Here is a 21,190-nt window from a genome sequence, read left to right as displayed (position 1 = left end):
CTAGGGAGTTAACTGAACATCTCTCATTTATTGAGCTTGCTTCTTAGAGAGCTGCTTTGTGTAGTTTGGTTTATTATTATTTATATTATTATATAAACACAAAATCAAAACATAATAACAATAATAATAATATGTATAATACTACTACTACTACTACTCATTTATTAATGTTATCGTATGTTTATAAATATATTCATCATCATATTATTATTATTATTATTATACAAATAGTAAATAAAATATTGTATTATACAAACAATCAAAATCAAACATAATAATTTATTTGTATAATGATAATAATATTAACAATATCAATATTAATAATAATTCATATTTAGTGTGTGTGTGTGTGTGTGTGTGTGTGTGTGTGTGTGTGTGTATGTATGTATGCATGTATGTATGTATGTATGTATGTATATATATAATATATATATATATATATATATATATATATATATATATATATACATACAGGTGCTGGTCATATAATTAGAATATCATCAAAAAGTTGATTTGTTTCACTAATTCCATTCAAAAAGTGAAACTTGTATATTATATTCATTCATTACATGCAGACTGATATATTTCAAATGTTTATTTATTTTAATTTTGATGATTATAACTGACAACTAAGGAAAATTCCAAATTCAATATCTCAGAAAATTAGAATATTGTAAAAAGGTTCAATATTGAAGACACCTGGTACCACACTCTAATCAGCTAATTAACTCAAAACACCTGCAAAGGCCTTTAAATGGTCTCAGTCTAGTTCTGTAGGCTACACAATCATGGGGAAGACTGCTGACTTGACAGTTGTCCAAAAGATGACCATTGACACCTTGCACAAGGAGGGCAAGACACAAAAGGTCATTGCAAAAGAGGCTGGCTGTTCACAGAGCTCTGTGTCCAAGCACATTAATAGAGAGGCGAAGGGAAGGAAAAGATGTGGTAGAAAAAAGTGTACAAGCAATAGGGATAACCGCACCCTGGAGAGGATTGTGAAACAAAACCCATTCAAAAATGTGGGGGAGATTCACAAAGAGTGGACTGCAGCTGGAGTCAGTGCTTCAAGAACCACTACGCACAGACGTATGCAAGACATGGGTTTCAGCTGTCGCATTCCTTGTGTCAAGCCACTCTTGAACAACAGACAGCGTCAGAAGCATCTCGCCTGGGCTAAAGACAAAAAGGACTGGACTGCTGCTGAGTGGTCCAAAGTTATGTTCTCTGATGAAAGTAAATTTTGCATTTCCTTTGGAAATCAGGGTCCCAGAGTCTGGAGGAAGAGAGGAGAGGCACACAATCCACGTTGCTTGAGGTCCAGTGTAAAGTTTCCACAGTCAGTGATGGTTTGGGGAGCCATGTCATCTGCTGGTGTTGGTCCACTGTGTTTTCTGAGGTCCAAGGTCAACACAGCCGTATACCAGGAAGTTTTAGAGCACTTCATGCTTCCTGCTGCTGACCAACTTAATGGAGATGCAGATTTCATTTTCCAACAGGACTTGGCACCTGCACACAGTGCCAAAGCTACTAGTACCTGGTTTAAGGACCATGGTATCCCTGTTCTTAATTGGCCAGCAAACTCGCCTTGTGAAGAGGAAGATGCGATATGCCAGACCCAACAATGCAGAAGAGCTGAAGGTCACTATCAGAGCAACCTGGGCTCTTATAACACCTGAGCAGTGCCACAGACTGATCGACTCCATGCCATGCCGCATTGCTGCAGTAATTCAGGCAAAAGGAGCCCCAACTAAGTATTGAGTGCTGTACATGCTCATACTTTTCATGTTCATACTTTTCAGTTGGCCAAGATTTCTAAAAATCCTTTCTTTGTATTGGTCTTAAGTAATATTCTAATTTTCTGAGATACTGAATTTGGGATTTTCCTTAGTTGTCAGTTATAATCATCAAAATTAAAAGAAATAAACATTTGAAATATATCAGTCTGTGTGTAATGAATGAATATAATATACAAGTTTCACTTTTTGAATGGAATTATTGAAATAAATCAACTTTTTGATGTTATTCTAATTATATGACCAGCACCTGTATATATATATATATATATATTATATATACACACACACACACACACACACACAATTAATCAAATAATAATAATAATGACTTGTTTGTATAATAATATTATACAAACAAGTATATAGTATTTATATTTATGAATATATTTAATAATCATTAATATTATACAAACCATAAATACAATTGTTGTTATTAATATTATTATACAAACAAAGAAAAAAAAAATCAAACATTTTCTTCTTCTTCTTCTTATAAATATGTAAATATTTTGTAAAGTATTTTATTGCAGCGATTTTTAATCAGTGAAAATATATTACTATATGTAGGCTATATATCAGGTTTGTATGTATTCATATTACAGACCTGCATACCTAAACATGCACCTCATCAGTTAGAAAGCTAGTAAGCTTTTCATTGAATACATTGCACACAGTGTCTCATAGAGAGATTTGTAATGAACCTTGTTGTCAATACTGAGTCATCACTGACAGTGTAATCTTGTACACAATTTGGCTTAATCTGCCCTGAGGGGAAAAGTCTTTAATGCTTAGAGAAGATGTCATGCAAATAGCCCTGTCTTTCACCTTGAGATATGCATGAGTAGCATGAATTTCTGTAAGCTAGAGCTGGAGTAAATAACATATGACTACTGATTCTTTGAATATATTTGCTGTAAATGTAGGACTGTAAATTCTGTGCTTCAAAATGACAGATTTTTAGCATTATTCACAGAGTCTAGAGATGATACCCTTGACATTTTGTCCTGGACAGGAAAAAATGTAGTGGAAAAAGTCTGTGTAGCCCGTGGGACATACTAACAACACTCTCCAGCTGGGAGTGGGAACAAGGTGTTGGAGTATTTTAATGGGAATGTGCCATCTCTCTTGCGTCATGTGGTGCAGTATAAAGGTGAGGGTGGCAAAAGTACTTTGCGCTTGCTATTCTATTTCTAATTGGTTCATTAGCCTCAAATGTCACTGTAATGTATATTTTCACAGCCCAATAACAGCGGCCGAAAAGTCAAGAGAGATGGAGTGAGTTTGAAAGCAACAAAATGATGAAACGTTATGAAATTTCAGATTCCGGTAGTAATTGTCTTACTATGCACGTCTGTGGCTGACTGCCAAGAGTGTATGAGTGCCTGAACGAGTTAGCACCTAAGCTAGCAAATGTGTGAAGGTGTCTCTCTCACCCTCACGAAAGAGCATCCAATCAACCTGCCCTCCTCTCGGGCCTCTGCAAATGGAAATGACACTTGACCTCAGAGCCTGGGATGTCCGTCGGTTTGGCACGTATCCCAGCTGTGAGCTACCAAACGGGGTTTGCCTGATTTATCTTGATCAAACGCCTCACCTTACCCGGCCCTCACCTCATGGCACACTGCCAGAACTTCACTTTACTTACACTGATGCTTTGAACCACTGCATGTTTTAAAAAACAAGGATCAATACCAAGCTTTTGCATTTATTGACTCAAATACCTGCTATTCTAATTTCACCTGGCCAGTTTTCGTTTCAGTGATGACACTAATAATACTAATAATAAATCATAATAATTTGTATTTATTATTATTATTATTATTATTATTATTATTATTATTATTTTATATTATTATTGCATTTTAATAATAATAATAATGCTAATATACACAAATCTTTATTATTATTATTATTATTATATTATTTTATTTCTTTATTATCATTAGTATTGTTAAATAAAAATAAAATATTACGACAATAATAATACAATTTTTAAAATATTATTTGTATTTATTATTATTCATTTATTTTAATTAATTAATAAATTAATTTATATTATTATTATTATTATTAAACAAAAATAAATAAAATATAATAATAGTAATAATAATTATTATTATTCTTTTTTAATAATAATATTAATAATACAAAATCTGTTTTATTTGTATTTATTAATAATAATAGTAATAATAATAATAATAATAACAACTAGTATTTATTATTATTATTATTAATAATAATAATTAATATTTAAATTATTTTTTAATTTGTATTATTAATAATAATTATTATTATAGTGCAATATTATTATAACAATAACATTAACAACAACAATAATAAATACAAATAGGTACAATTTTTTTTATCATATAACATTTGAGATTTTTTAGTAAATAATTTGTAAAGACTATTTTATTTTAGCAATTTTTAATTAGTCAATAAATTGTATTACTATGTACATATCCACTATGTATATAATAATAATAATAATAATAATAGATACAAATATTAAATAATTTATTATTACATTTTATTTCTTTATTATTATTATTATTATTATTATTAATTAACAAATAAATAAAATATAATAATAGTAATATTATTTTTTGATGATAATAATAATAATAATAATAATAAATAATAATACAAAAATCTGTTTTATTTGTATTCATTATTAATAATAAAATGGTTTTTTTTAAATTTATTATTATTAATAATATTTTTAATTTATTTATTTTTATTTGTATTTGTTATTATTAATAATTATTATTCTTAGAATAACAATAACACAAACAACAATAATAATAAACAAATAAATTAATTTCAGTAAATAATTTGTAAAGACTATTTTATTTTAGCAATTTTTAATTAGTCAATAAATTGTATTACTATGTACATACCAACATTAAGCGGGCACTGGACACCCTACTTTTTTGGAGTTCTGTATCAACATTGGTCACTGAAAAATCTACGCTAGTCGTCAACTACTGACTTAATGCGACTCATTGATAAGTGTGTAAATAGGGTTGTCCTGCATGTTTTTGTATGATCTTCGCTCAATTTAGGACCAAAGTCAATGTGTGTTCAGTTTCCATCAGAACGCAGTGAGGAGGAAGAGATTTTCTGACACCGCCAGCAGCTTCGACACACGTACGCCCCCGTGTCCACACACACGCACACATGCCAGCAGCATTCCTGCTACGGGCCAAAATACCCGTAGCAGATGGTTTTCCACTGGAGCAGGTGGCTGGCATCGCAGTGTACCGATGGTAGAGCAGGCACAAGCTTCATGAATCGTGAGAAAAAATTGTTTAATTTAAATTTTTGTTCCCACACTCGTAGAGCTTAGGTAACACCGAAGTACATGTGACATCAAGGTCATTTGTGACATAATCTCTGAATTATAAAACACTGTATGGCTGTACTCTGATTTAAAACAGGAGGTGTTTAGAAGCATGTGGTTTCTACATGTCTTGTCTGTTTTACTTTTGGTCCATCAGTACAACATGATACACAATTTGCAAAGCATTCCTTAGGGTTAAGGTTAGAATTTTTATTTGATTGTTCTGCAATTGTGTCCTAAAAACATCGTCCTAAACCCTGTGGCTGTTTGCAATGGGTTCGAGTCCCGCTTAGAGCAGGTGGTTCGAACAGGAAGGGTTAAATATGTAAACATGCAGCAGACGGATGTCTTTGAGTTGCATAGCTTATTCAGCACCTTGTGTGGAATTCAGCAAGATTGTAAATTGTTTACAACTTTGTGCCATCTGTTTGTGAGTTTTCAACTGACCTCCAAAGTATGATCCGTCTGTGAGTTTCAGCTCTTTGCTGAATTTGGTAATGACGCTGGCCACTCCATGCTGTATGAAGTACATCTTTTTACCCACGGTTCCCTCACGAATAATGTAATCGTTGGGCTGGAAGACCTCAAACTTTAGCTTACTCAGCATTCCCGTCACAAAGTTAGGGTCTGCATTTGCAAACAGGGGCATAGTGGCCACCAACTTGCGACAGTTGAAGTTCACAATTTCCTATCGAACAAAACAGAAGGAAAACACAATTAACAGACATCAAATGGTAAAACCCCCCAAAAACAAACAAAAAACATTTAAAACAGTATTTTTATATTTTCTTTTTTTGTAAAACAACATAAAAAGCTGTAATATAAACAAAACAATATTTATTATTTATTTATTTGCTTTCTGATATATAGTTGAAATGTATCTGAATATTTAATCTGTAAGGGTTGGGTTTTTATTACTATAATCATTATTTTTTTTTTTTTTTTATCACAATGTTGCTTAATTTTATACTAACAATTTCTTGTGGGACAAAACAGAAACAAGACAGTTGACAATTGAACAGTAATGCCCAAAACTTTTTTAATATTTTTTTTTCTTTTGTAAAAAGACCCAGAAAGGTTTAATAAAAAGTATTTATTTATTTTGTTATCTTTTTTTATTTATTTCATCTTATTATTATTATTACTCTTTTTTCTTTTTTTTCTGACAATATTTAAAATATCCTATATCTGCAAATAATATTTTTTTTTACCCCGATATTGCTAAATTAATTTTATATTCACAATTTCCTGTGGGACAAGACAGAAACAAGACATTATTTTATTTTATTTTAATTTATTTTTTTCTGGTAAAAGGTTGAAATCTAAACAAAAAAGTATTTATGTATTTATTCATTTTATCTTAAGTTTCTTGCTTTCTGACAATATTTGAAATGCATCCCATAATATTTATATCTGGAATGGTGTAAAGTTTAATGCATTTATGACCATATATATACACACACACACACACACACACACACACACACACACATACACATATATATATTTATATGTGTATATTTACATTTATATATTTATATTTTGTGTGTGTTTTGGTAAAACAACTTCGAAAGGTGTAATATGGACAAAAAAGTATTTATTTATTTAAATGTTTTTGCCTTCTGACAATATTTGATATGCATCTCATTATTTATATCTGAAATGATGAAAAGTTGCTTAATTTTATATTGTCAGCAAAATCATACAAATATTTTATGAATATTTATTTATAAGGGCTGTGCAAAATATAAGAGCAAAATATCTTTCTAAACTATGGATTTCAAAGCTTAAAATCTTTTTCTTTTTTTTTTCTTTTTTTACTTTTTGCTTAGCACTCCTCTGCGACAGTCACAAGCCTCTATAGTCTCTCTTCCCACTGCATTGCAGTGAGCTTATTTTATGGTACCTGTACAGTCAGTTTCAAGCTCACTTCAGCCATTAGCTGAAAGCCTGATGTACATAATGTTCAGTCTTTCTCATCTCTATGCTGCCAGGGTGAAGGATGTGTTTGTTTGCTGTGGCTTGGGTGTGAAGAATAAATTTGCACTGTGCTTTAAATCGTGGCGTAGTCGGAAAAGCGGCAGGAAGGTTCTGACCGCAATCACACAGGAGGAATAATGAGTTTGATAGCCACGTCCAACCCTTTACCTCCACAAGGGAGACAAGCTGGAGACTTTATCTATTTAAAGCTGGTTTGTCACAAGGCGGTGCATGTAAAAATAGCAGCCCTGACCAACTGAGGGAAAGAGAGAGATCGAGGAGAAAGGGAGGGAGGGAGGGAGGTGCTGCCAGCGAGTTAAAGGTGTTTGGGGGATGAAGCCGTCAGTGTTATCTCTTACTTTGCTGTGTCATAAAAGACACTCATTCTATCTGCTAAATCATGATGACATGAATGTTGCATTCTGGGTAATTTTTTATAAATTCACATTTTCTGTTTGCATAGGATATCTGGATGACCTACCAATAACCTGGCACAAAGTTACAGATACAGATGGGTAAATCTGCCAGAAGCAGTTACTAGGGCTTAAAGAACTGTATGTGGCATTGAAATAATTTGAAAGCCCTATCAAAGATCTAAGATAAGATGTTTCCTTTCATATCCAAATGAAAAGGATTATGGATCCAGACAGGGAGATAATCCTAGATCAGCACTTATTTTCTGAGATGCTTGGGTTCAAATGTACCCACAGCCATTTTAATTCTGACCCAGGGTCAGCACTACTATGAATATACTGGTGTCTCACCTCCTTGAGTGGGTCGTTGAGCTCGTTAAGTATGCTGTCCTCATCGAAGATTTTTCCCTGGTAGCGATGTTCATAGTAATCGTGGATTTTCTGCCGCATGTCAGCAGGCAGCTTGTGGAAGGACATGTACTGCTCCACTTGCTTGTACTGTGAGAGAGAGAAAGAGAAAAGAGATTTTAGTAAAAAAGCTGGTGCCGGTGCAAGTAAGCGAGACTTGTCAGTGCTGTGCTGTGATGTTCTGAAATGAGGAGGCAAAGTCCTCATAGTTTTATTGATGTTTTTTAATGTATATAAATCAAATGTAAATTTAATGGCACTGCCTCCTCTCACGTGACTTTGTCACATTCTCAGTTAGCCCCCACCACAGCCACTGCATGCTTTAGGGGGTCTGTTAAAACTCAATGGGCTCAGGGGAGGCAAGAGAGAGGCAGACCCCTGCTGTAACTTAACTTGTTGGTGTTGCTGTTGGACAGTGCTACTTTAGAAAAACAAGTAATTAATACATATATTAATCACATTAAATTGAATAAAAGTGACATTTACGTCATTTATAAAGAAAATGCTGTTCTTTCTTTTGAACTTTCTATTCATCAAAGAATCCTGAACAAAATGTATCACAGTTTACACAAAAATATTAAGCAGCACAATTGTTATCTCTTCACATGAAAAATGAATAACAATGCTTGCTTACATGTTTCTGTGTGCATAAAATACTACATTTGCCAGATCATGCACTGATCATTTATCCCACAATGCAATGCACTCAACCTAATCTTTACTTTTTAATATGATAAATCAACCGGAAATGATTTCAGTGATTTTTAGCATCCACTTTGAGCAAGTTAAAATAAGTTTTTATTTCTGAGAAAATACACTATCATTCGTCACATTTGGGGTCAGTAAGATTTTATTTAATTTTTTATTTGTTTTGAAAAAATGTATTGGTTTTAATAAGCAAGGATGCATTAAATTGATAAAAAGTGACAGTAAAGACATTTATAATGTTAAAAAAAAAAAAAATCACAAGTTCCCCACAAAATATTAAGCAGCACAACTGTTTTTAACATTGATAATATTTTTTGAACACCAAATCAGCATATTGGAATGATTTCTGAAGGATCATGTGACACTGAAGACTGGAGTAATGATGCTGAAAATTCAGCTTTGCATCACAGGAATAAATGACTTTTTAATATATATTAAAACAGAAAATAGTTGTTTTAAATTGTAATAATATTTGACAATATTACGTTTTTTTCTATAATTACTCAAATAAACACATCTTTGGTGAGCAGACCTCAATTTCAACCTTACCAACCCCCAAACTTTTGAATGGTAGTAAATATATTTTATAGTATTATGTGAACTAGAAATGTCACTGTTTTACATTTCATATTTCATTGTGTTCATGATCTCAGATTTGCAATCAAAAGTCAGAGACATTTTTCTTCAAATTCTTCCAAAACCAAATTATCTTGACTATTATTATCTCAATTGTTTCTATTTTTATTTCCCCAAAGGAACTGATATAAATGAAACAAAACTGAGAACATTTACCTGAGCTATGAAAGAGCAACCCCTGAGCATAAAATGCCCCTCTGTGTAGGTGTTTGGTGAGATGATCTTTTTTAATTCATGCATGATTTAATGATGAGCCATTTAGATAAATCCTGTGTAAACACATCCACACACAAGCATAAAATGTGCTGGGTCATTGGCTGTGGGCAGGTGGTGCGTGTGGCAGAGCATTTCCTGTCTGCCAACTCAGCTGATGACATCAGAGCAGGAATGTCTTATCCCAACACCTGCTCCCTGTTACCTGTCTCTGGTTACACATAAATTTAATTATGTATGCATTCTGTACCTACACAGGCTGCCCACTCCATACCGTCACAGGAAATTATAGCCTTCCAAGACAGTCTATATCCGTCCGTAAACAATCTATTTTATGCTGTTACATTGACTTGCATATCTATAACAGCTCTTCTGTTCATGATTAATCAATACATGCTCTATTCCTACACAGGCTGTTTTATATATTGTCTCTCTGAATTTACTTTTACCTTAGTGTGAAGTGAGAATATATCTGTTATATGTGATGGCATATACACAGTATCTTATATGTGCAATATGTGTTTCATGTGATGGCAGTGTGTGGGAAATGCCTACATATGCTGCAGCACAGAAATCGTATTCTGATGGTGGACCACAGTCTTTTATCAGTGTGGGTGAAATGGCTTTGAATGACTAGGACAATTCAAGCACCAAGCAATTAGGCTAATGTTCCAAAACCTCCCCGTCTCTCTCTACTGCATCTGCAGCAGGGAGACGACTAGACCCACGGCTACTTAGTGTCTCGACAGGAAGTCTTTATCCTTGTCTCTTAGACAGAGGCCTTGAGAATTTAAGAGCTGATGTCTTCAGGCTGTGGGATGCGGAGACGGTACAGGCTGCTTTAGCTTAACCATGCTGATTTTAGAATGACTTTCTGAGGGGACTTTGTATCTGATTTTTAACAGAAGCCATGGACCGTTCGCAAAGAACCGCCCCCTTTAGTTTGCTACAGTACGTTTGACAAGACATGCCGCTCTCACGCCACACATGTTCTCACGCAATGAAAAATACATTGTGGCGCAAAGAGGACACTAACAACAATAAATACCGTTTTGTGGCTCTTTAATATGTCATTACAGATCGCTTTAGCGCCTCAGTTCCAGCGGCTCGTGAACCGATCATCTTTTCCTACTAGTTCATTTATAGCATTAAATAAACATGAATAAAAATCAGAAGGAATGTTGTTTCAACTGCGGAAAGGCGTCAGTACACATAATTTTTCAAGTTCAATCCCGCCGATGTTATCTACTAACTCCCCTGACTGCTTTGTCGGACAAAATGGCGGATCCGGCGTTATGATTGGTTAGATTGCCTGTCAATCAAACTCCCCTGCGAAGGGTCAATTCAGCACAAATCCCTGCATTTTATTCACCAACCGTAATGATTTGTAATGGATCTGTAATTGTAATACTATTTTTATATTTTTATATTTTCCGTAATACTATTTTTATATTTGGTTATAAAAAATAACAGATAAGAGAAAAAGAGCAGAATGCTGTCATCTGTTTTTTTTTTTGTTTTTTTTAAGTATTTTTTAAATAAATATTATAGTATTCATTAATATTTTTAATTAGCTTTTAGTTTTATAGTTTTGATTTTAATTTTACATTGTTTTAGTAATTTTATTACATGCATTTGACTTTTATTTTTAAAAAATATTTTTTAATGATCTTTAATCATTTTTATTTCAGTTTAGTTGTAGTAATTATTATGTACTTTAAAATGATTAAATTATGTACTTCTGCTTAAATGTATTTTATTTCAGTTAGTTGACAAGGCAACTGACATTTCTAATTTAAGTTTTTTTCTCATATTTATATTTTATATTACTTCAGCTTTATTTCAATTACTAAAAACAATTTCTGAATAGGTTGTTTTAGTTAACATTAACAACACTGTATAAAAAACTAAATGTAATCTTTATCAAATCTCAAAATTGATATCTTTTTAAAACTGTGCATTATAATATTACGATGCCTAAATTCACTTATGACATTTAAACAACTGAATTTTTATTTATTTATTTAGGCAAAATAGTATAGAATTTTAACATCTGCCTTTTTTGTTGTTGTTGTTGTTGTTATTAGCCATTACATGATAAATAATTCTCAACTTATTGGTATCGGCCAGAATTTTAATATTGGTGCATCCAGTCATTGTAGATTTTTTTCAGCACAAACATTCTTCTTTTCTATGTAAATTAGGCTTATAATAGATTATGCCTTATTCACCACAAACTGTAAATGGTTTGGACACAATTAATTCTTATTGAATTCCCTCACATAAGCTGTGTCCTAATACAGAGGCTGCATCCTTCAAAAGATGCGCACTTCAAAGTCCCAGGAAACGAAGGATGCTTTTGTAGTCCGCATTCGAAGGAGCCTTCGAATTGGGACATCTTTAGTTGCGCCGCTGTGATGCATTCAGCCTTTGAAGGATGCAGTCTCTGAATAGGGACACATCTATAGTGTTACTAAGCTGGAGAGTCTGAGCCAGCACTGAATATTCAGAATATGAGTAACTGTGACCTGTACTTAGTCAGTTGGTGGCAGTGCCATGAGCTTCTTGTAGAGCTACAATGAGTCACTGGGCATCAGGGCAAAAGCAAACACGCTGATATGGGCTTCCTTACTGAGATACTGTCCATGTATTTATTCTCACACACATACTAGTATGCATGAGTACACACATACACCAGTATGAATCATTATTGTAGACTTACCGGGATAAGTTAAGAATGGTTTTGAATGCATGCTGTATGTACTGGCTCAAATTTATTTCAAACATAAAATTAAACAAGAAATCCTCTTTTATTTTTGGGACCTATTATGCCCTTTTTCAAAGTCTTGATTTTGTTTTTGGGGTCTACTAGAACAGGTTTTCATGCTTGATTTTTGAAAGCAAACAAACAAACAAACAAACAAACACATTTTTCACACTTTTTACATTACTACAGAACCTCTCTTCCCAGTCTGTCAGTGACGCTCAGTTTACAGTAGTTCCTGTCTATTTCTGAAATGTTCTCTGATTAGTCACTGGACCAGTGTGTTGTGATTGGTCAACCGCTTCAAGCGTGTTTTGTGAATGTCACGCCCCTTATCATAACCGCAAATTTCAACACACTACTAACGCAACTCAACCAGGCCTCCCCCCCATGGAAACTTGTTTCAACCATAAAGTCACAATTGCGAGATATAAACTTGCAATTCTGACTATTTTTCTCAAAATTATGAGTTTATATCTCACAATTCTGACTTTATAGCTCGCAATTGCGACTTTATATCACACAATTCTGAGAAAAAAAGAATTGCAGAAATTGCGAGATAAAAAGTCGCAATTATACCTTTTATTTTTTTATTCAGTGGTGGAAACAAGCTTCCATAACATGGAACATTTTTTTTTTGCTTATGCCTTGGTATTGGTATAATTTAAATTAGGAAAACTGAGCTTTTTTGTAACAATGTAAAAAAGCAAAATAGAACCCCTTTAAGCCGGTTGAGAAGCTTGGACACCAGCTTACCGCCTTCCATTTTCTCTCTCAGACATTCACAAACACGCTTCCAAACTTTGGAAAAAGAGGAGCTGGAGACCAAAACTCCAGAAACTCTGGAAACTCATCCATTTTAATCAGTCTACTTAAACAGACAAACACACACACACGCACACATATTCAGCAAGCAGAATCAGGGGATCAGCCTGTTTGGTTTAACGGATTTTCACAGCCCAGTGACGACAGCACCTGTGAATAAACATCGTCTCGCACACTGCAGGCCAATGGCGCTGCGGTAAGACAGCGGGTAGCGACGGAAATAAGGGTGAAAACAAAAAATGATGTCACTTCTTGTTCTACATTGATTACAGCGCATCTGTCAGAGCATGATAAGGCCTGTTTGTGTTTGCAGTGCATTGATTTATGCTGAACTCACAAAGAAGGGGAACTTTTTGGTTGGTCGTGTGGGGGAAGAGGAGTGAGGCTTTTGAAGGAGTGGTCTTGAGGTGGTGAGAAGGCACAGTGAAGTCAAGCTGTTTTGGGCATGTGGCTTAAAGTACGGATATCATTTGATACTGCCAGAGCAGATAAACTCACTTCATCCTGAGGGGATTTTATAAAGCTTGCTTACAAGCACTTCATGATTCCCACAGAGGTAATGCTAAAATGTTTCAGCCGTCTGTGTGAATGACAGCTGGCGTCCTCTTAGTGTCAATGGCATGTTTATTTATCTGCTTCAAAAAGGCCATCAACACATTCTTACAGACATGTGCCAATGTTCATGAATTTTGCATTCCCCCCCCGTTTTTTTTTTCTTTCCTGCCATGTCTCCTTTTTTCCCCATTATTTTCTTACCCATTTTGTTTTCCTTCCTTCCTTCCTTCCTTCCTTCCTTCCTTCCTTCCTTCCTTCCTTTCTTTCCCCGGTCCCCTTTTCTTTCCATTTCCTGACCTTTTCATTTCCAATTTCTTTTCTTTCTTTTCCTATTCTTTTATTTCTTCCTTTTCATTACCCTTTCCATTTCTTTTCTCTCCTCCCTTATTTTCTTCCTGTACTTCCCTTTCCTGTTCTGGCCTTTTCCTTTTCCTGTCCTTTACCTTGCAATACCTTTTTATTTGCTGTCATGTTGCTTTTCGCCTTTCCTGTTCTTTCAAGCACTTTTCCTTTCCTTTTCAGTTCCTTTCCATTCTTCCTTTTCTCTTGTCCTGTTCCTTTCCATTTCCTATCCCCTCCATTTTCATGCCCTTTTAAATTTTAGTTAAATTTCATCTTCCAGCCTTTTCCTTCTCTCCTTTCTGTTCTATCCTTTTCTTTCCATTTCTTCATTTTCTTTCCTCTTCCTTCCTTCCTTCCTACACTTCAGTTCTGTCCTTTTTCTTTCCTTATAATTTTGTACTTTGTTTGTCATAACAAAACGATTCATGAGCATATAAAGCTCACGCTGAGCATACTCTGGCATATAAAGTGCTGCAGGGAATGATGTATTTTTGTTGGCCAAAGCCTGGAACCAGGTTAGCATTTTAGCACTTACGGTACAATCGTCCTGAAGTCAATGTGGTTTTTGAATTTTTTTTTTTGGTTAAATGCTTGAAAAAAGTTTAGGATATTTTCACATTTTATGTGAAAAATTACATAAGTAATAACCTCTTATGATTTTTTTTTATTATTATTATTTTTTAAAGCTTTTACTTGTTTTGTAAAAGGCTTTTGCTAACAAGTGGCTAAATGGGACTCCGGAGGCTGTCGGGGACATTAAATGTCAAGTAAAATCATCTACTCACTAGTTCGCTTTCACAGCCACTTTGCTCTCTTGCAAACTATTACAACTTAAACTTTCAGGGAAAATGTTTTTAAACAAAGACTGAAAGATTTTTCGGAAGCTTAGTGATAGTGACGTTGAAGTCCCCCTTCCTCTTCTGTCCTTTTCCTTTCCCTATCATTTTCTTTCCCTTTTCTGTACAGGTTTTCTTTTTTTCTGTCATTTTAATCACCTTTCATTTTGCATTTACTTTAGTCTTTTTTCTGCCCTTTCTTCTTTTTCATTACCTTTTACTTTCCTTTCCTATGTGTTAAACACTATAGGTTAGTTCAGATTTTTCCTCTCTACAACATTTCGAGCAAAAGCACAGAAGGCCAATCCATGTTCGGGTTTATTATCAGCGTGGGAACAGAAATGCTTTGTCAAGATTAGGTTTGTTTATCACCTCTCTCTCTTTTTTCCCCCATTTCTTCTTGCAGAAGCGGTCATCACATTAAATGTGTGCTGGGCTCTGACAGGGTTATATTAGATGTCAGAAACAATCCGCCTAGCCTGTCTGCATATCTCCTGCGTCCCAGGTGCTTGAGGCTGCCCCTCACTCTCTCTCCAGCAAAAAAGGAAAGTTAAGGGACAATACAACTACTCGAAAGGTGCTTTGTTCCACCGAATTGCAAAGGTACCTGCTCAGGAGGATAGACTGTGTTGCGCTCATGCAATAGGGATGATAATACAGACATTCTAATTTGCATAAAGGGAAGATGAGAAAAGGCAAGATGATTTGAGGTCATGATGCCTTTTATTATTCTGTCCCTTTGAAAATTAGAATCTATATTTTGGATGTTGTTGAAGTAACAAGCATACAAAATAGACCATCTGTATGCATGCCCACAAACTTCGATTTTGGCCCTAATTTTGCCAGCGCCTTTGCAATCAACATTGTTTGTATAAAATTTGTTTCTTGTATTAACATTTTAATATATATTCATTAGCAGTAATAAAATATTTATGTCTCCTATCGTATATATATTACATCTTAATCCATGTTCAAGTTTATTTATATAATATTAATGTGCAATAAAAATCTTATTATTTACCATTCCCTTCACATCATGATCATACAATCAAAATGACCTTGAGCTTGCTGTAAATAAATTTCCTTTATCACTACACAAAACACAACATCAGTGCTGTGAATTATGGCCTTGTCAATGCTGTCAGTCATGACCCAAGTCCTAAGATATATCACACAAACTGACATGAAAGGCCGCTGATGTCGCATTCTGACTTGACTTTCAATATCTTACTGGGACATATTGTACAATTTGACAAGCAACAATCAAAAGAAAGGACAGCAAGACAGGGTGCACCTGGTTTTAGATGTCTTGTAGCATCCAACAAACAACCCACCTGTTTAACCTTTGCGTTCAATCACGCAACAGCCTGTATTCATGAAGCATTACATAACAAGACAAGGGATTCTAGCTGTTTATGCCATTTTTGATCATAGAATATCCTTGCCTCGCTCTCCTGCTGTGGAATGCTCTGTAAATGCCAGGAAAAAATGTCTGGGTTTATTCCTAAACTGGTTTCAACAATGACATCAGGTGAACGTTGACCTCACATCAGAGAAACTTCTCCCTGAAATGCTTTCCTGCCGATCTTCTTTGATCTTGCACTTTGAAAGAACTCTTCCACTCCTGTGCAGCTCCCTGCTCAGCACACAACCATGTGTCGTGATTCCTTTCTGGGTCTGATCTCATCCATGTGCTGGTTTGATCTGCTGATCATAGGAGATCTGCTACTGCAAAGCCACAGATGAGTGGACTGATGAGAGATAAGGCTGTTGAAGCATGGTTATCTTCCATTAGTCGGCTTTCTTATGCTTGTCTTTGCAAATGGAACAGCAGATAGGATCACAGTGCAAGAGCTGAGTCAAAAAATTTTTCAGATCTGTTATAAAACCACGGATTACTATTTATTTGTATGTATTATTTTTATTTTTAATATATTTATTAATATATTTTATAATAATAAAAAATATTATTATATGCATTGATACAAACTCAGATTGCATTGAGATTGTGAAAGCCATGATAAATATGCTTTTATTTCATCCCATATTGTATTTAATATTATTATAATAATAGTTTGTAATCATCAGCACAAACCCTCGTTTGGCGTTAAAAAACTCAGGATTTACTAAAAATGTATGGGAGGAGAGTATTTAAATGAATCATGCAACATGATTTACTAAGGTTTGTGCTAGTTAATTTACTGGTATTTGTGCCATTATTTAATGCCCAAAAAAGCATATCTTAAACCAGATGCTAATTTGCGCTGTTCTTGGTAGACTGTGTTGGTCATTGGTCAAATGATCGGCTGAGTCTGTGTTCTTTAATTTACACTAGTGCATTTTTTATTTAAAACGCATATGTTTTGCTACGGTTACGCCTGTCGTTTACACTCTGCCGGCGTGTTTGAACCTCGAAAATGGAGACTTTCGAAAACGCTGCAGACCCCGTTTTAGTTTGAAAACGCCGGGATTGCGTTTTAGTATAAACGGAGACTTTTGAAAACGATGGCGCGGCTGCTCACGTTCGCTCCTTGATGACCGTGTAAACAATAACATGGAGACTGAACTGCAATCTTTGCTGGCTTTGTTGAATTTTTTAGCAGCCATTGTGCAGTTAAACTCTGCATTTTTTTAATACTGCAGCTGCCTACATATGCAAGAGGCAACTGTTTACACTTGTACGTGCATGCCCAGTGTGCATGAACAGTCATGTGACATGCGTTTTCGGCCGTGTAGTGTAGACGGAGATCTTTCTGAAACGCTGTGGAAACGCCAGTGTAGACAAGGATCGTTTTAATTTTAAAACGCCGTTTTAAAACAAAAACGCACTAGTGTAAACGGGGCCTGAAAGAGTTGTCGGAAGCTTCTTGATGGTGACGTTGAAGTCATGTGACTGTGGTGTAGTTCATTTATAGTCTACGTTTAACTTTTGACTTCTGCTAAATGTATTCACTCTTCAAAATTGTAAAAAGTTGTGTTAATTTGTGAAGATTAGTTTTTGTTAAGGGAACACGGGTAATGCTAACTTACTGGTTGGTGTACAAAAATATGTCATACCTGCAGCACTCTATTGAGCGAATTCTGACTAACTTAACTCTGACTGGCCATTGAATTTATGTGCCCAACAAACATGTCTGTGATGTGGTTACAATGCTCAATGCAACAAAAACACGTTGTAAATAGAAACCTTTGATGCTCTTCACAGACGCGTGGGAGCATTTGAAAGCAGTCGTATCAGCGTGTACCGGCTTGACCTGGTGCTCTGTACTACCGGTACTACAGAAAGGCTTGTTTTTAAAATTTAAGTAGTGACTTGGTACCAAAGTACCACTACTTTTGACAATCCTAAAAGATGGTGTACAGCAAGGCAGTTCACTATGTTTGGAAAGTTTAACATACTAGTTATCCAGGTTGATTCATGCTTGTTAGTACTGTTTTGGTGTAGGGATAAGTCATGGTACTAGTATGCAGATTTTTTTCATATATATATATATATATTTTTTTTTTTTTACAAAAAATGTTTTATAAATTTTTTTTAATATTTTTAGCGATGGTACTTTAATTAGCATGCTGTGCTTTTGCTGTTAAACAGTTAAAATGTTAATTAAGCCAGTTAAACAGCTTGGTTGGGATACCAGCACAGTATCCAAAATAAGACATACTGTATGCTGGTGACCAGCGATGCTGTTGTTCTCGGCAGTATTGGCCAGTGACATTGGCTTTGTCATTTGACCTCCTCTATTTATATATATATATATAGTGACCACTGAGAGGCCCGTTCAATACGAATGTCTTTTGCAGATCTCTGGGAAGGGGAGCCGTATCTAATATCCATTTGCAATGGAGCCAGATTTTAATTGGCATTATGGCGGAATGAAACCACAGCGGTGACATTGTGATTCTAAGTGAAGTGTGTAACACTGCTCATTTGTGTTGAACGCTACACGGCCATGGCAAGGTCAAAAAATCATATTTAAATTGAAGATAAGAGTCCATGCCGGGACAGGCACAGAGATGTAAATTTATAGAAGCCCTTTGTCCGTTTCAGACCGCTGTGTCATTGTCGCAGTGAAGGTGACACCAGCTACGTGTGCAACTCAGATAAGCCTGTGCACAGAGGCCATGACAGGGAAATTGATGGTACACATGGCCCATGGATGTGTGCAGCACCCTGTTTTCCAGAGTAAAGGAATCTCATTAGCTTGGAAATCCCCCACTTTGTTCTGCTAAAAGGTTTCAGCTAAATGGCTTTGTCAATCAAAAAGATTTAAGGGCCGGCTGTAATGAGAAAATGTAACTTTATAAATGCAAGAAAACTCATGTTATTTTTACATGATATTTTAAACAGTGCCCACAAATGAGCTAGAGTAAATTTGAGCCTGTGATCATCTCTGGATTGTAGTAGTTTGATCGTATGTTGGAATGTATACATGGCACTCAATAAATTTAAAGGATGCTATTGCCTCTGACATTTAGCAGAGAGTTTATTTCTTATGGCAGCTTATTGTACATCAACTTAATATTGTCTGTAATTTAAACTCAAATTTCTTTTTTTTTTTTTTTAATTAGGTTTTAGTAACTTAATGATATTGTCTTGATAACTTCAGAAATGAGGCAGTGGATTTCTAGTGCCCAGCATGCTTTGCATTTGGACTGGATCAGGAGACTAAATGTTGAAATTAAGTGTTAATGTATTTGTTTTTAGTGAAGGGAAAGACCTGTTAGTGTTTAATGCTGCTATGTTTGACATTTAAAAGAGTTTCTGTAATGCTGAAGTTTTTGTGGTTACCACTGTGCTGAAGAGTAGATACATGAAGGTAAACATTATTGACTCTATAAGCAATGACTGTGCTAATGCCAGTGACAAGTAATATCTTACTTACTTTTTTTTTTTTTTTTTGAGTAATCAACTTAAAAAATTGTGTTTATGCTACAAAGTTGTTTATGCTACATTAAGTTAAGTTCATCTAACTCAATGTAGCGTGTTGGTTGAATGTAAATTCACTCAAAGTTGTCATAACTCAAAAAACTTGATAAACTGTTGCGTCATTTTTTTGTTTTTGAGCCAACACTTTTTTTTTTGAGTGTACAACAGCTTGACACTAACCTCAAAAAGGTACCAATATGCTCTCTTTAGAGGTAGATAAGTTTACAAAAATGCACTTTTTGAGGATACTGCCCAGTAACGAGCTGTTACACCCCTAAAAGTACAGTCTTTCTCTGACATTGTTGCCTATTCTACATAATTCTTTTTCATTTAGTCTGTGCCAACTCCCTGGAGCACAATCCCATTCTCTCCATTTCCATCTCATCTTTCCATTCATTCACTGTAATGGTATTAAACGGAGAAGCTGATGGCTCATGTTGGCATGACGTTGTGTGTTGTGACGTTAACCTGGCTCGTTGAGGTCACAGCTGAGAAAAAACCCTCCTCCTCCCATGGGACAAAGCAGCTCTGGCTCCCCTTGCACATGCTTTGGCCCAGAGAGTGTTTTTGTCTTTCACTTGGGATAAATCCTCTTTGAAAGCATGGGGATATAATGATCCACTAACGGTACAACAAGCACTCAAAGACAGGAGGAGTTTAGAATGAGGGATAATCTGACAATCCCTCCTCTCATGGTATCTCGGGGAGGAAGCTGCATGCTGTTTAGAGAAAGTGGAATCAATACGCAGTGGCATCTCTGACTTGATGACTTAAGTATCACAATCCTTGATTTAGCTTAGTAATGAACTATACAGTTGAGGTCAGAGAACAGCAGAGAAGTGTTAAGCAGCAATTGCACCGGTTCCAAAAACCTGAGCAGGTGAGAATTACGCACCGCGGTAGATGTGTTTGTGCCGGTATTGCTATATGCTGTTTACATGCGAGTCTGACAAAGAAACATGGTGTTATGAGCAGGATGTGTGGAAAGAACATGATTTTAAGGGGTGTTTGTTAGGCAACAAACAGAGTAACATTTTGCTGCTGTAATGTAGAATTTAAATAAAGCATGGACACAGTTTGTGCATACTGGCTATTTTTCAGTGGCTTTATGAGAGTTATCCAATCAGAATCAAAGCTATGTTTTATAATATTATTTTTACTGATCTGAGTCAGTTGCACTTATGCCAGACTTTATTTTGTAGTAATAATAATAGTTTTTATTACTTTTTTAATACAATTAATAATTCAACCTAATGTCACTTAATCATAATCATAATATTTGAGAATAATCAAGAATATGAATGACTAATTATTAATATTTAATTGTATTATTATTATTATTATTATTATTAATAATGAATTTATGGTAATTATTTAATAATTGAGAATTAATTCTTCTTAAATAATAATAGTAATTGTTTTTATATAATCAATTAATATA

General features: G+C 34.8%; 1 protein-coding gene across 2 annotated transcripts in view; it reads right to left on the bottom strand.

Moving 5' to 3' along the window:
- The window catches only part of LOC127525326 (potassium/sodium hyperpolarization-activated cyclic nucleotide-gated channel 1-like), a 111,847-nt gene that overhangs the window by 17,656 nt on the left and 73,001 nt on the right, over positions 1–21,190 (bottom strand). For both annotated transcript variants that reach the window (XM_051917819.1, XM_051917818.1), the window contains exons 5-6: positions 7,887–8,033; positions 5,590–5,830 (exon numbers count right to left, since the gene is read on the bottom strand). In XM_051917819.1, coding sequence (XP_051773779.1) covers positions 5,590–5,830; positions 7,887–8,033 — 388 coding nt within the window. The remainder of the gene's footprint in view (positions 1–5,589; positions 5,831–7,886; positions 8,034–21,190) is intronic.

The sequence above is a fragment of the Ctenopharyngodon idella genome, chromosome 13, assembly GCF_019924925.1.
Source record: "Ctenopharyngodon idella isolate HZGC_01 chromosome 13, HZGC01, whole genome shotgun sequence".
Taxonomy (NCBI): Eukaryota; Metazoa; Chordata; class Actinopteri; order Cypriniformes; family Xenocyprididae; genus Ctenopharyngodon; species Ctenopharyngodon idella.
The sequence above is the reverse complement of the archived record's forward strand: the minus strand, read 5'-3'. Positions and strand labels throughout refer to the sequence as shown.